The 14,544-nt window shown below is 53.2% G+C and overlaps 1 protein-coding gene across 1 annotated transcript in view; it reads right to left on the bottom strand.

The window, feature by feature from the left end:
• Positions 1 to 219: 219 nt before the first annotated feature.
• Positions 220 to 14,544, bottom strand: part of VSTM2L (V-set and transmembrane domain containing 2 like) — a 41,317-nt gene continuing 26,992 nt past the window's right edge. Inside the window, exons 2-4 of the mRNA XM_003483954.5 lie at positions 13,885 to 14,054; positions 12,171 to 12,221; positions 220 to 1,609 (exon numbers count right to left, since the gene is read on the bottom strand). Of these exons, the coding sequence (XP_003484002.3) occupies positions 1,337 to 1,609; positions 12,171 to 12,221; positions 13,885 to 14,054 (494 nt within the window). The 3' untranslated portion in view covers positions 220 to 1,336. The remainder of the gene's footprint in view (positions 1,610 to 12,170; positions 12,222 to 13,884; positions 14,055 to 14,544) is intronic.

The raw sequence follows: 14,544 nt of genomic DNA, 5'->3' as shown, positions 1-14,544 counted from the left end.
GAATGAGTCAAGTGCCTGATACTTGGATTGGCGCTGGACAAAGTCTGGTTTCCCTTCACCTTATCCTTGCGCCATTCCCACTTGTTCTGTGCTTGGGGGGTGGAGAGTAGAAGCAGGAAGATGCTGATCGAGGCGTGGGTGTGGGCAGCCCAGCCCTCCTGGCCTCCCCCTCTCCAGCAGCACTGCTCCCAGACACAAATGCTCCAGAAGGACACTGCCTGGAGGTTTTTTAAACCACTTTATTCAGGTTGGCTGGTAGTCACGGATGGATCATGTGTACAGGGTTACCCAAATACCCCTAGGCAAAGCCCTCGGCCTCTCCCACACCCCCAACTCCATCGCTGAGGGGCAGCCTGAGCTCTGAGCCAGTTTTGAGGGGGTGTTGGGCCCAGTAGAGATATTTACAAATCACCAGAGGGTGGGTGCCCCCCATCAGGAATTGTGAGGGGATGGGTGGGGGGGGGCTTGGCTCCCAACAGCCCCAGGCCCTTGGGTGGGTTTGGCATGGGTCCTAGGAGGGGGCTGGGATGTTAGGAGCTGGCAGAGGTGGCTCCTGGGAGAGCCTCAAAGACCCGTGAAGGGGTCCTGCTGGTGCGAAACTCTGCGTGGGGCCATGGGGTCAGAGGCGGAAAGGCCCTCTTTCCAACTTACCATGTGAAGGGGCTGATCCCTGGTCCCAGGGAGTGGGACAGGGAGCTGTTTCTCAGTGTAAGGAGGCTGAACACGGAGGACCCACCAGGAGGCAGTGAGGGGTCTCCCTCTGCTCCCAGGTCACCTATGAGCGACCCTGCCAACAAGCCATGGTTGTCTTGGGGGCTTGGGGCCCCAGGTCTTTGCCAGAGAAGAGGCCCTAGTTCTGGTCAGAAGACTGAAGTCCAAACTTGGGGAGGGGTCACTGTCCACACCCCCAGGTCCAAGCAGGGGAGGGTAGGAGGGAGAGAGAGTAAGGCTGGGAGGCCCCGGCTGGGACGGGATGGAGGACAAGCAAGCAAAGCGAAACACTGGACTCTACTGAAGCTGGTGACAGAAAAGGGGCAGCCTGGCCCCGGCCTGATGCCCCACCTCAGCGTTCAAGGCAGTTGTCCCCTAGGTGCCCTGGGGCCACCTTCTCCGAGCCAGGTCACCAGCAAGGGTCTGAAGGGGAAGGGTTGGGCGGGGCTTACATGCTGAGCCAAGGGGTGGTGGGCGGAGGGCCGAAGTGGGGGCCACGGGCGGTCTCGGGGATGGGGAGGCAGCTGGACCCAGGCAGTCCCGTCCCCAGCGGTCCAGCGGCTCCTCATGCACTCGGTACTGGCGTAGGGGCACGGGGCAGGCTGGTGGCGGGGTGGGCATCAGTTTAGAGGCTGCAGGCCTCCTCGTCCACCGAGCGCTTCCGCAGCTCCTTGCCCGGCTTGGGAGGCGGCGGGGCGGGCGCGGCAGGCGGGGCCTCGGGCAGGTGCAGGACAGAGTTCTCTCCCGGCTGCACCCGCAGGTAGGCCTTGACCTTGTGGTGCCGGGCCTTGCCATCGCTGAAGTCGATGACGCGACACTCATAGGTGCCTTCGTCGGTGGGCTTCACCCGTGACAGGCGCAGCTTGTGGGAGATGTTGCTACCCACGACCTTGACCACCTGGGGGCGACAGAGAGACGGTAACCTGTCGGCAGGGTGCCCCAGGGCTCACCTTGTGGGTGGGGGGGTCCCAGAGACACACTCACGAGGGCACACGGAGTTCAACAGCACAAAAGCAGCGGCAAGGTCAATATCCATCAACAGGTTGGATAAATGGGCTGGTAGTTGGTTCATTCAGTGGAATACTGCGCAGCAGTTAAAAAGAACAAGCTACAGGTCACTGCGCAGGCACGGGTTGGAACACCGGCCCAGTGCAGTGGGTTAAGGATCCCGCATTGCCCCGCAGCTTGGCTAAGTCGATGTTGCGGCTGGGACTCTATCCCTGGCCTGGAACTCCTATACACTGCGAGTGTGGCAAAACAAATAAACAAACAAACAAAACCAGGCTTGTTAGAGCTCAGGGACACGCAGGGAGTGAAAAGATCTCATAGCAAAACTCCTCCAGTGTGATGCCATTTCTCTAAAGAAATACATGTTCTGATGATCACTGTACAACTATAAATGTAATAAATTCATTAATTAAATTAAAAAAGAAAAAAGAAACACATGAAAATCCTCTCCCCTGGCTTTGGAGACGTGTGTGTGCAAACAAAATACAGTGGCCTGACAGCCCTGGTTGTTTCTAGGGTGAGGACCAGGGAAGGGCCATGGACCTGGGGGAGACTGCAAAGTGAATCCTTAGCTTTATTTCTTTTAAAAAATAAAGGCTGTCCACTCCATTGGGGGGAAAGCAAGAGTGTGCTATTATCTCTACTCTGGCTTTGGGGTGTTTGATAGGTCTCTTTTTTAATTTTACTTAAAATTGAAGTTTAATTGATATGCAGAAAGGTGCACACAGCTTCGTAAAATTTTACTCGTGTGTATGCTGGTGTGACCACCATCCAAAGCAAGGCATTGGGGCACTCACACCCTTGTGGCCCTTCCTCGTCAGTGCTCACACCCACAGGGTTACACGCTACGCTGCCATCTGTTGCCCTAGATCAGTGTCCCTGTTCTGGCACTCCCTGGTGTGTGGCTCCTTTCACACAACATCGTATCAGCGAGACTTCTCCATGTTTCTCGGCTCGGTTTGCGCTTTTGTACTGCAGTGTAGTATTCCATCCTGTGGACATCCCACAGCTTGTTTATCCAGCCATCAGTTGATGGACATTTGGGGAGTTTTCAGATTAGAGCTCTTAGGAATACATCTACCACAAACAGAAAGCTACCCTGAGGTTTTTGTTCAATTAAGAGCAAAAAGGCAGTTGGCCAGTCATATAAAATATAGCAAGCACCAGGGTAGCTGGGTAAAGGGGACAGGGGAGTCATCTCTTTTTTGCAACTTTCTATGGGTTTGTGATTCAAATAAAAAGCTTTTAAAAAAAAATTAGGAAGGAGTTGGAGTTTCTCTGGTGGCCCAGGGGGGTAAAGATTGGTGCTATCACTGCTGTGGCTTGAGTCGTTGCTGTGGTACGGGTTCCATTCCCGACTTGGGAATGCCGCAGTCACAGCCAAAAAAAAAAAGGAAGAGTTAGGCCAAAGGACTGGGGGGGGGGGGGGGCGTGATGGGGCTTCCATATTCCCTGGCCCCTTTTCTTTCTTAGGGCCAAAAGAAACTCTGCCTCACCTCCCGCAGCCCTCACCCCACCTAGACAGAACAGGGGAGAACAGTCCCCAACTGCCAGCTGCTGCCCACTGTGCCCAACAATCTCACCACCAGCTGTCAGTGCAGGTGCGCCAGGGCCAGGACAGAGCTGAGTGGGCCTCAGACCTGTGGCCTAGTCCTGAACCCTACGAGTCCCTCTCCCTGGGGAAGTGATGGGGACAGACAACCAGCCTGCCTATTCCTACCACACCTCAAATTCTGGAGGAGGACACCCCTGCTGATCACCCTTGCAGTGAAGAGGACAGGACGAGAAAGAGGACAGTCACCATGCAGCCGGGCACCCACACACATGGTGTCCAGTCATCCCACCGGGGAGTTCCCTGGTGGTCTAGTGGTTAGGACTCAGTGCTTTCACTACTGTGGCCCTGGATTTGGTTGCTGGTCTGGGAACTGAGATCCCATATCAAACCATCGCATGCTGTGGCAAAAAAAAAAAAAAAAAAAAAAAAATCACCCCTCTAATCTGCTCTGGCTTCCTTGGCCCTTTCTTCCCAGATGCCAAGCTCTCTCTGACCTCGCGGACTCTGCTGGTCTCCATCTGGGTACTGTCCCCCATCACCTCCTTGACTGCCATTCATTCTCAAACATCACCTCCTCCAAGAAGCCTTCGATCACAACTCCTTGTTTATTTCTTTCCTAGCAATTATCACATTTTGAGAATGATTTGTCTCTTTACTTGATTTTTGTTTCTCTCTCTGGCTAAACTATAAACTCCATGAGGGCAGGGATGATAGTTATTTTGTTCCATCTTAGTGACCATCGCAGGGCCTGGTATCCTGTAAATAATAATAATGATAATTTCTTTTTCGGGCCACACCCTTGGCACTTGGAAGTTCCCAGGCTAGGGGTTGAATCTCAGCTGCAGCTGCCGGCTTATGCCACAGCTACAGTCACAGCAATGCCAGGTCTGAGCCACATCTGTGACCTACACTGCAGCTTGCGGCAATGCCATATCCTTAACCCACTGAGTGAGTCCAGGGATTGAACCTGAGTCCTCAAGGATACTACTCAGGTTCTCAACACAATGAGCCAAATGGGAACTCCAAAAATATTTGTTAAATGAATGAACTCCCTCTCAGAGTTCCTGCTGTGGTACAATGGGATCGGAAGTGTCTCTACAGCACCAGGATGCAGGTTCGATCCCCAGCCCAGTGCCAGGACCCAGGCTTGCTGCAGCTGCGGCATAGGTCGAAAATGCGGCTTGGAATCATCCCTAGCTGGGGAATGCCATATGCCCCAGGGCAGCCAGAAAATAAGAAGAAAAAAAAAAACCAAAAGGACTTACTTTAGTCCCTCCTTTCTCCAAGTGAAGTGCTACCCAGCTTTCATGCTCTCTAATTTTAGATCACATATACGTGACCACACCCACTTTACAGATGGTGAAGCCAAGGCTCTAGAAGAAGTGGCTTCCTCATGGGCACTGACTGAGTCAGTGAGTGGCAGAGCAGGGGACTTGAACCCAGGTTGCCTCCATGCACTTTAACCCTCCAAATGCTGTGACAGACCCACAGAGGGTCACCCAGAGTTGGCAGGGCTGCAGGGGGCTTGCCAGGCTCCAGAAGGGAAGAGGGCGGTGGGCAGCTGCAACGAGCCTGGCCCAGCCTCCCTTATCCTGAGTCTCCCTGCCTGGTCCTCATCCCCCATGAGAAGCAGGCAGACAGGGATCATGGCCCACCAGGGGGCAGGAGGTGGGACAGAGGCAGACTTTCCCGAGAGCCAGCAGTGGGAGACTCTCCCCGCTGGGACACCCCCTCCCCAGCACGGGGCCAGCCCAGCTGGAGGCCATCAGAGCCCATTCCACCACCTCTGACCAAGTGCACGGGGAGGTCCTGCAGCCCTGCCCTGCTCTCAGGCGAGTTAGGAGATGCTGTTGCAAATGCGCAGCGGGGAGCGAATTACCTCAACATCTGTTTCCCTCACGGATATTAATTATCCTTCATTTGTCAACCCTACAAGGCGCTAATGGAGTAATAATGCGAAGCGCTGGGAGCAGCGTTAGGGAGGGAGCACCAAGCATGGCCCACCCTTCCCAGCCCCAACCTAGAGGCCAAGGCCTGGAGCTCAAGCTCTCTCCTACCTTGTCACCCCTCTGCCAGAAAGCCTGTGGCCTTCCCCACTTGGAGAGGAGGAGAGTGACAGGGAGCACGGCAGGCAGTGCTGGGAGGCTGGTTCTGACCCTGATAAGTCCCCAGCAGCCTGGCCTTGGTTTGCTTGGGCTAGATTCATCCAGTCTTTCAACACACACTTAGTGAGCCGCATGCCCGTTCTGAACTGGGCACTGGGGATTCCGCTGTGAACCAGCGGAACCCCAGCAATGCCCACACGGGCTCCAGGAGAACCCAGACCTCACAACTATTATCAAGCACCCCAGGGAGCTGGTTTCCAATAGGACAAAGGGCGAGGGCACACATTAGACACTGCTCCGCCCAGCCCCAGGGGTCTGCGCTTTTAAGCGCCATCCAGAGAACGCAAAGGCTAACGGTAACGACAGTAGCAGTAGTGCTGGTGGCTAGTGTTTACGGAGTGCTTGACCCTTGTGAGATGGTACACTAAAGCATCATAACCTAAACCTCACAATAACCTCACAATGGAAGCATTGCCAGGGTACCCATTGCATGGGTCAGGAGACGGAGGCCCAGAGAGATGAAGTGGTTTGCCCAAGGCCACCCAGCTGATGACAAGAGACCGGACCTTAACCACATCTCTAGGGAGCCCCCCAGAACCAGTAAACTACATGCCTGTCTTTTCCATGCCTCCCCCCTTATTCCCTAACTCCCCCAGCCCTCCACATCATGAGGAAGCCTAGCCTCTCTCGGAAGTATATTCTGTGGGAGGGGGCCCACCATCCTGCCCCCGCTTCTTGGGGGTGGTGGAGCAACCTGTTGGATTTCATCATTCACAAACTGGGCAGAAAAATCCTGCAGCCCAGCCCTCCAGCCACAACCAGAGAGAGGCTTTGAGGCCAAGAGACCCCCACGTGGCGGCCTGGCTGTAAATCATAATCACTTCGGCAGAGGCATCGACAGGCCTTAGCGGTGCAATTAAGCACCTAATTATGCTGAAAGAGACAAGGCCAGTCCACGCCATGACCAAGCTCAGCCACCTCCCTACTTGCCCACGGCCCAAGCCTTTCTGGACACGGCAGGAGGCCACAGACCATCAGATGCGCAGGCTGGGATCTTTCTCCTGAGCTATGCCCGGAAAAATGGGCCCATTTGCATCCATGGTGCCAGACCTTTCCTACGTGTGGCCTCAGCCTAAAGGTGATGTGGTGGCCCGGGGAGGCTGCTGGGTGTGGAATAGGGGTCAGATGGTCCCCACCCGTGCCGGGGCCTGCTCGGAGCTCTGCCACCCCCATGCCTGCATCAGTCACAGCCACTTCAGCAGCCCCTTGGTATGTCCAGAACCCAACTCAGAGGCTCCCCAAATCTGTGCCCCAGAAAGCCTCACCCACCCCAGCCAGACCCTCCCAGGCATCACCCCCCTGCTCTTTTCAACCTCTGGCATAATCCATCTCGGAATCCCACTGATCCTCCCTCTAAATGGCACTGCGCCCCCTTCCCTTCTCTCCAAAATCCAGGTCCCCCTGCACCAGCCAGGGTGACTCTCAGCCCCTCTCATCTGGATCATCATCACTCCAGCTCCTTTCCGATCTCTCCAAAGCCACTCTGGCCCCTTCCAATCCATCCTCCCGGGACAGCCAGACAGATCTTTCCCAAATGCCCCCAACTTAGAACCCTCCCTTTGATGGCTCCTGGCAGGGGCGACTGGGGGGACCCAGGGGGTCTCATCTTTACCTCCCCTGGGCAACACCAGCCTCCAGCAGTTCCTCCAACAGATACTCAGAGAAGTTCCCCTCACTCCTAGTCAACCCCTTTACACTTCAGTGCTCACTTCAAATAGCCCCTCTTCCAGGAAGCCCTCCAGACCCCCTAGACCAAGTCCGATCCCCTGTTACTGGCTGCACGCTTTCTCATTTCGATGGCCACGGTTGTAATTTTATATTTTATCATGTGCAATTAGTTGGTTAACATCCATCCCCCACACTGACTGGGAGAACACTGAGGGCAGGGACTGGGTGTGTGTGACCACGGCCTTCACAGAGTAATCTTTGCAGCCCCCAGCCAAAGGCTGGCTGCTCTGTGGATGTTTTAAGGTGAATGGAGTGATTTTGCCCGTGAATCCCGCCTCCCTTTCAGACTTCAGAGTTCCACGCTCTATGTATGCTGTGGATCACTGCAGGAATTTCAAGAAAATACAGAAATGTCTACTGCAGAAAATAAAGTTGTAGTACATCATGACCCACTGCCTGGCCTGTTACTCCTTCATGAAGGATGCAGACCTTGTGTGCTGCTCCCGTGGTCCCAGCCCCTACCCCACCTCCACCTGAAAACATGCAGGATCCATATGTGTGCCACATGTGTGCGACAGCCTGGCAGAGCAGGCAGGGGCTTAACCTACACGGCCTTTCAGTTGATCTGATAAATGATGCTGCCTTTTAACTATTTATTGGGATTTGGGGATGGGGCTGCAGTGTGCTTCCTAAGGACTCTTTGGCTGTTCCTGGCTTTTAGGGCTTGGCTGGAGAAGAGGCAAGGGTTAGGATAAGTCAGCTGGAGCACTAGGGCCACATGTATATAAGACTCAGGCTACCCATGGCTGTTTTGAACTGAAACAGGTACATGAACTGAATCTACAGCATAAAGGACTTCAGTTAGATCAAAAGAGGGACTAACGGTGATGAAGGCAGGTGAGCCCCCTGGGAAAGAAAGTGTGTGTGGAGAATTTCACCTTCTTTTAAAATTATGATGTTGGAGAATCATCTCTACTTGCAAAACTAGTTAAAGGAAGTTAACCTTCGGTTATGTCAAAAGAAGAACTACCAGAACTTGAAAATGGACGTAAGCAGAATTTGCCCAAGCCGAAGGAACGAGGCCCTGATGGTGGAATCCTCAGCATATACTTTTTGTACCACTTCAGATCTGTACTCCAGACAAAAATATAGTAACTTGGGAGTTCCCCAGTGGTTCAGTGGGTTAAGGATCTGGCCTTGTCACTGCTGTGGCTTGGGCACTGCTGTGGCGCAGCTTGGATGCCTAGCAGGGAACTTCCGCATGTTTCAGGTACAGTCAAAAGAAAATAGAAACTTGAAATACTGTGTTTAAAGAAATTCTCATGTTCTGTCATTAAATTATTTGCCTAATATTTGACTATATGATTTGTTTTAAGTACTTTACATACATGCCAAGAACCAGCTGTCAGGAATGTTTAAGAATTATGTATGGTAATATTTCGAGATGGTTTTATTGCAATGAGCATTGTTTATTTTCTTGTCAGCAAGATGCATGATATAAAATAATAACTATTGATTTAAAAAAAAAAAAGCTCCCAAGGGAGTTCTTAAGAGAGATATTTTTAAGGCAGGGGGGTTCTTCCCTAGGCCCCCAAGTTAAATGAGATAATTCATGTAAAGACTCATCATGGTTCCTGATATATGGTAGGCACTCAATAAATTGTTAGCTGCTTTTATTATTATTATAATCTTCGTCATCATCATAGATGCCTGTTCTCTGAAATAAATGATCTGCCTGTGAGGAGGCTCTGAGTTGGGTTTGTTTGTTTGTTTGTTTTTTGTCTCTTTAGGACTGCACAGCACACGGAGGCTCCCAGGCCAGAGGTCAAATCGGATGTAGCCTCCGGCCTACACCACAGCCACAGCAAGGCCAGATCTGAGCCGAGCCTGCCACCTACACCACTGCTCACAGCAACACCGGATCCTTAACCCACTGAGTGAGGCCAGGGATCGGTCCTGCATCCTCATGGATACTAGTCAGATTCGTTTCCACTGAGCCATGACGGGAGCTCCTTTCTCTTTGGCTCCGGCAGATTCAGGGCCTGTGTTCCCCAGGTCCCCTGATCCCACATGAGTCCTCTGCACAGGCACGTCGCACATCATGTTGGCATGTCCGTGTATCAGAAATCTGCATCTGGCTTTACACTGCCATTGTCCTGGCTGTGTGTGTGTGTGTGTGTGTGTGTGTGTGTGTGTGTGTGTGAGAAAGAGAGAGATGGTTGTTCGATAAATATTTATTGGGCACCGACTACCTGCCAGGCACTGTGCCAGGCTCTGGAAATGTAACACTCAGGCAGGCAGGCACTGTCCCAGTCCCACGATCTCCAGGGAAGGCGGGCATGAAACAAATGCTCACACGCATGGCTAAGTACACACAGAGATGTGGCCAGCAGGGAGAAGCAAGGGGTGCCGGCCGAGTCTCGGGGTCATGGGGGGCTTGATGAGCTGAGCCCTGAAGGAAGAGAGGGGAATGGTTTTCCAGGCAGAGGGACTGGCCTGTGCAAAGGCCAGGAGGTAGGAAGGGAGCGGAGGCTGCTAAGCCAGAGTTGGGAGGGGAAGGGGAGCCAGGTCAAGAACGACGAGATAGCCCACATGGTGAGCAGAATGAATCCCACAGAACCTCAAAGGCCACGGAGAAGAGTCTGTGCCTTCTCCTAAGCGGCAGGTGCACACTAACTGTGCATCCGTGTATTTAAGAAGTCACATTCACCATGGGGAGCTGGGTCTGTCCATCTGTGAGCTTCCTAACGGGAGCCCCAGAACCCCAGCTGGTGGGGGCATCGCAGGGGCTGCGGGGTGGGGGAGTGCGGATCACACATCATGGTGAGCACATTTATTTTATTTAACTAATTAGCATCTTCACATTCCCCTCACGTGGGGCCCGGCAGCCTCGAATGCTAATCCTCTAAGTCAATTAGATTATTCTATCCTTTGCCTGAGACGCTCCTTAAACCCCAAACAAAAATCTTTGGCGAGAGAGTTGCAATGAATGGGTGTATACACACAGAGCTCTACCTGCCAGGGCTTAACTGAAGGGTATTTGGGCAAGAAACGTGGTATTACGTACGGGTCTGCCTTTGGCAGAGGATGAGGGTGAGGATGAAGGGCCAGGGGTTTAGAGGGGATGAACCAGCAGCTGCCCTGAGCTGGAAATGGCTCAAATTTCCAGATCCCAACTCAGAGAGGTCCAGGGCAGGCTACACAAACGGCGCTTTGAAGGCTCTCTTTCTGTCATCTGCCCACCTCCTGCCTGAGCCTCTACTCTGCCACTTCCACAGCCTGGCACGGCACCTCATGCCTCCTGCTGCCCACTCTTTACACTGTGACTTCTGCTTGGGGGCCTTCTCTGTCTAACTGGCCTTGGGGACCTGAGCTGCCCCACAAGTCTTTGAAGGGCTTTGAAAAGAGCAGCAGAAAAGCGTGAATTTGAGATGCAAAGTATTACATTGAGAATGGATAAGCAATGAGGTCCTGCTGTATAGTAGAGGGACCTATATTCGATCACTTGTGATAGAACGGGATGGAAGATAATACGAGAAGAAGAATGTATACATATATATAACTGGGTCACTTTCCTGTACAGCTGAAATTGACAGAGCACTGTAAATCAACTATAATAAAGCTTAAAAAATAAAATAAGGAGTTCCCGTTGTGTCTCAGCAGGTTAAGAATCCGATTAGTAGCCATGAGGATGCGAGTTCAATCCCTGGCCTCAGTGGGTTAAGGATCCAGCATTGCCTTGAGTTTCAGCATAGGTCCCAGATGCGCCTTGGATCTGGTGTTACTATGGCTGTGATGCAGGCTGGCAGCTGCAGCTCTGATCTGACCCCTAGCCTGGGAACTTCCATGTGCTGCAGGTAAGGCTCTAATACTAAAATAAAGTAAAGTAAAATAAAATAAAATAAAATAAAATAAAATAAAAACAAAACGAAGAGTTCTCACTGTAGCGCAATGGGATTGGCAGCGTCTTGGGAGCACTGGGACGCAGGTTTGATCCCCTGGCCCAGCGTAGTGGGTTAAGGATCCGGTGTTGCCGCAACTGTGGCTTAGGTCGCAACTATGCCTCAGATCTGATCCCTGGCCCTGGAACTCCATATGCCGCGGGGTGGTCAAAAGAAGAAAGAAAAAGTATATGAGAGGATGTGTATTGAAAAAAAAATAAGGAAAAGCATGAATTTGGAGGTCACTTGCACACGTGGACACCTACACCCTCTCGGGCACCTGCGTCTTCTGAGCGTGTGGGTGGAGGACTTTCAGCCTCCTGCCAGGCTGACCGCAGGCCCCACGCACGAACCCAGCCTGGTCCCAGTCCCCGTGTCGCTAGGCCAGTCCCCTCTACTCAGTCCCTTTCATCTCTTTTCTCAACCCTGCCTGCCTCTTCCAGGCCCCACGAAAACCGTCGCTCTCTGAGCATCCCGTGGGTGTCCCCGACCATCTTACTGGGCTCCAACAGAGCCTGGAGATGAAAAGCTCAAGGCAGCTCAGTCTAGTCATGACCTCTAGCCAGGCTTTGACCCCTCTATGCCTCAGTTGCCCCACCTATACAATGGGCAGATGCTTGCCCTTCCCTAGAGACACGTAGCAACGCTAAAATGAGTAAGGCATTAGAAAGCCTGGCCAGTCCTGCAGTCCTTTGGCTGGAGTTCCCCTGTCCCACCTCACGTCCGGAGCCAGATGACCCAAATGGCCATGAGATGCCGCAGCAGTCATTCGTGATGGGCTGAAAAAAGCTGGCTCAGTCACATTAGACCCTGTCGGTTCTCCAAATAAAAAACGCCACCAAGCCAGACACGAAGCTTCAGGGAGGCACACAGCCTTGGCCCTGGAAGGAGAGACTGCATCTTTTCTCTCCCATCATTTGTTTGTGCTGTCATTCAATGAACTTGAAAAATCTCTGGCTTTTAAAAAACAGAGCCAGGACAATTTTTTCCCCTTCTTTTTTTCCTTTTTTTCTCCATCTTCTTGCCCAAGCTCCCCGCTGAACTAGACCAATTTTTTTTTTTTTTTAATTTCAGCTGTGTCCTCCATTAAAGCCCTTGTGAGAAGTCATTATCAAAACTCACACTTATTTTGGTTGCGTCCTTCCCTGCGTCTTCCTGCTGAGATGCTTTTAGCTGTTGGGAGCAGGAGGGTGGAGAAAGCAGAGACAAGGCATTAGCATCACTGGGTGGGGATACGAGCAACAGCTAGGATTCTCAAGACGGCAGGTGATGCTCTGGGGACCATAGGGTCTGGAGTTGGGGGTCCCTCCACTCTGTGTCCACTCAGGGGATGGGGGAGAGTCAGAGCAAAGATAAAGGAGATGCCTGTCAAGCTGACTGTGCGTGTGCTATGCATTCATATATGTAGGATCTTTGGGGATATATGGCGTGCACACATGTGAACAGGCAAAAATAATGAGTCAGCTTGATGTGTTGGTACACTCGCGCCTCTCTCTCTGTGTGTGAATGTGCCATGTTTCCTGGCATGTTCGCAGCAGGTGCTGTCGGAGCCCTGCCCGTATACCCTCCCCTGCAGGCTGACCCCACAGGCTTTCAACGGTAAAGACTGTAACTTTTTGCCTAAGGTTTTCTCGACCATCCAAGTCCTCTAAGCCGGTGTGCTGGGAAGTTGACACCCCAGGAGCCAGAGAAGCTTCATATGCATTTGCAAATACGTTCGATGTCATTTCACGCAACACGCAAGAACGTGAGCGTGCTCATAAGTGCAAACGAAGGTGTCATGTGTGTTCATACGTGAAGAGGTAGACAGATACGTATTTGCATGCTATTTGTGCATACGTCAATGTCAGAATGAGAGTGTCGTCGTTTGAGTTCCCTCAGAAACAGACCTTAAGACAAAGATTCAAGTGTGTGGTTTATCTGGGAGATGAACCCAAAAAAACATCAGGAGGAGAGTGAGGGAGGGAGGGGAACAAAAGAGGGAAGGAAGCCAATCATGGTAACATGTCATCAAGCCAGTTACCACCGTGGGCAACTGGAAATTACTCCCGCCAGGCACGTGGGGGAAAGAGGGTAGAATACTCTTCAGTTATCCCAGCCAAGGGGCGAGGGAGCTGGGTATGTACCTTCCAATGCCCGTCCATCATTGATGGAGCGCTTTTCCAGCCTGCCCTGCCGGCCTGCAGGGCCTCTTGTCCAGAGAAAACCCTCGGGCAGTGTTGCAGGGGGTGGCAGTTGGCAGTGAGCTGGTGGCAGGGGATGGTGCTTGCCTGGCATGTGGGCAGGGACACGGATAGCTCGTGCCCCCCACCCCGCGCTGTGTCCACGTGAGTGTGCACGTGTGTAGAGGTGAATGCGTGTGCCCTGGTTGGGTTGCCTTGCATATCTGCAGGTACGTGGAAGGGCATGTGTGCACATTTGTGTGTGACAAAACGCAGCAAGAATGCTGCCTCTTTGGGAAACAACTGCCCACGTGACTCAGAGAAGTAATGGAAGGCGAGTCAGGACACCTGCCTGGCCTGGTAACCTGGAGCCAGCCTCTGTCCATCTGGCCTCAGTTTCCCCACCTGTACATGAAGGGAGGGACTCTGTGCTCCTTGGAGGGTCCTTCTCCATGCGCCCACCCCAAGTGCTCTGCCTAGCCCTGCCCCCGTCCCCCTCTCCCTACAGGCCTCCATTCCAGAAAGAAGGGAGAAGGACAGCTTGGAGCCACAGATGACAAAGAGCTGGGGCCCGTACCCCTCAGAGGAGATGAGGGGCAGACACATCCCTCCCCAGGGGGTGCATGGGCAGGATTCTCCCAGCCCAGCTCCGGAGGTCTCCCCAGGGGCCGTACCTGGTTCGAGGCCCACGCCTGCTTGTCCGTCCAATCCCTGTGGCTCCGCACGTACCACCACTGGATCTCCAGCGAGTAGGAGGGGGAGCCGCTGCCGCGGAAGGAGCAAGCCATCTCCACATCCTCGCCCGTCCGCGCCGTCATGTCGTGGGGCGTCTCTGTGAACAGCGCTGTTCGGAGAAACCAGGGGAGGAGAGGTCGGGGCTCAGGAGACAGGAAGGCGGGCGGCACGGGGCCGGGCGAGGGGTGCAGAGGTGGACAGAGTGGAGCAGCCAGGCCTGCGGGTAGGGCTGGTGGCCTGGCTTCGAGAGGGGCATCTTGACAAGCTCCACAAGGCTGGGCAGGGGGCTGGGCGCCAGCAGCCGGCACAACTGGGAGAAGAAGGAGTAGGTCCTGGAGCGTGGTATGGCCCACGAGAGCTGGGCCTTGATCCCGGAGCCCGGGCACTACAGAATTCTCGAGAAGGGAGTCATGGACACATCACTGGTCAGGGAGGGCTTGGTTGGAGGGTGGGAACAAGGAGGCCAGGAGGCCAGGGAGGAAAATGCCATTTTCATCCATTCTTCCAGATTCCTTCCAGCTGTCCTCGCCCTGGGTTATTCCAACCCCAGTGAACAGCATTCATCACTGTCTTTGCAAAACCAAATCAGACCCGGCCAC

Source organism: Sus scrofa, chromosome 17 (genome assembly GCF_054392235.1).
Source record: "Sus scrofa isolate SSC_HxYL_T2T_F1_AM1 chromosome 17, Sscrofa_HxYL_maternal_Yorkshire_Landrace_v2.0, whole genome shotgun sequence".
NCBI lineage: Eukaryota > Metazoa > Chordata > Mammalia > Artiodactyla > Suidae > Sus > Sus scrofa.
This window is presented reverse-complemented; position numbering and strand designations above follow the sequence as displayed.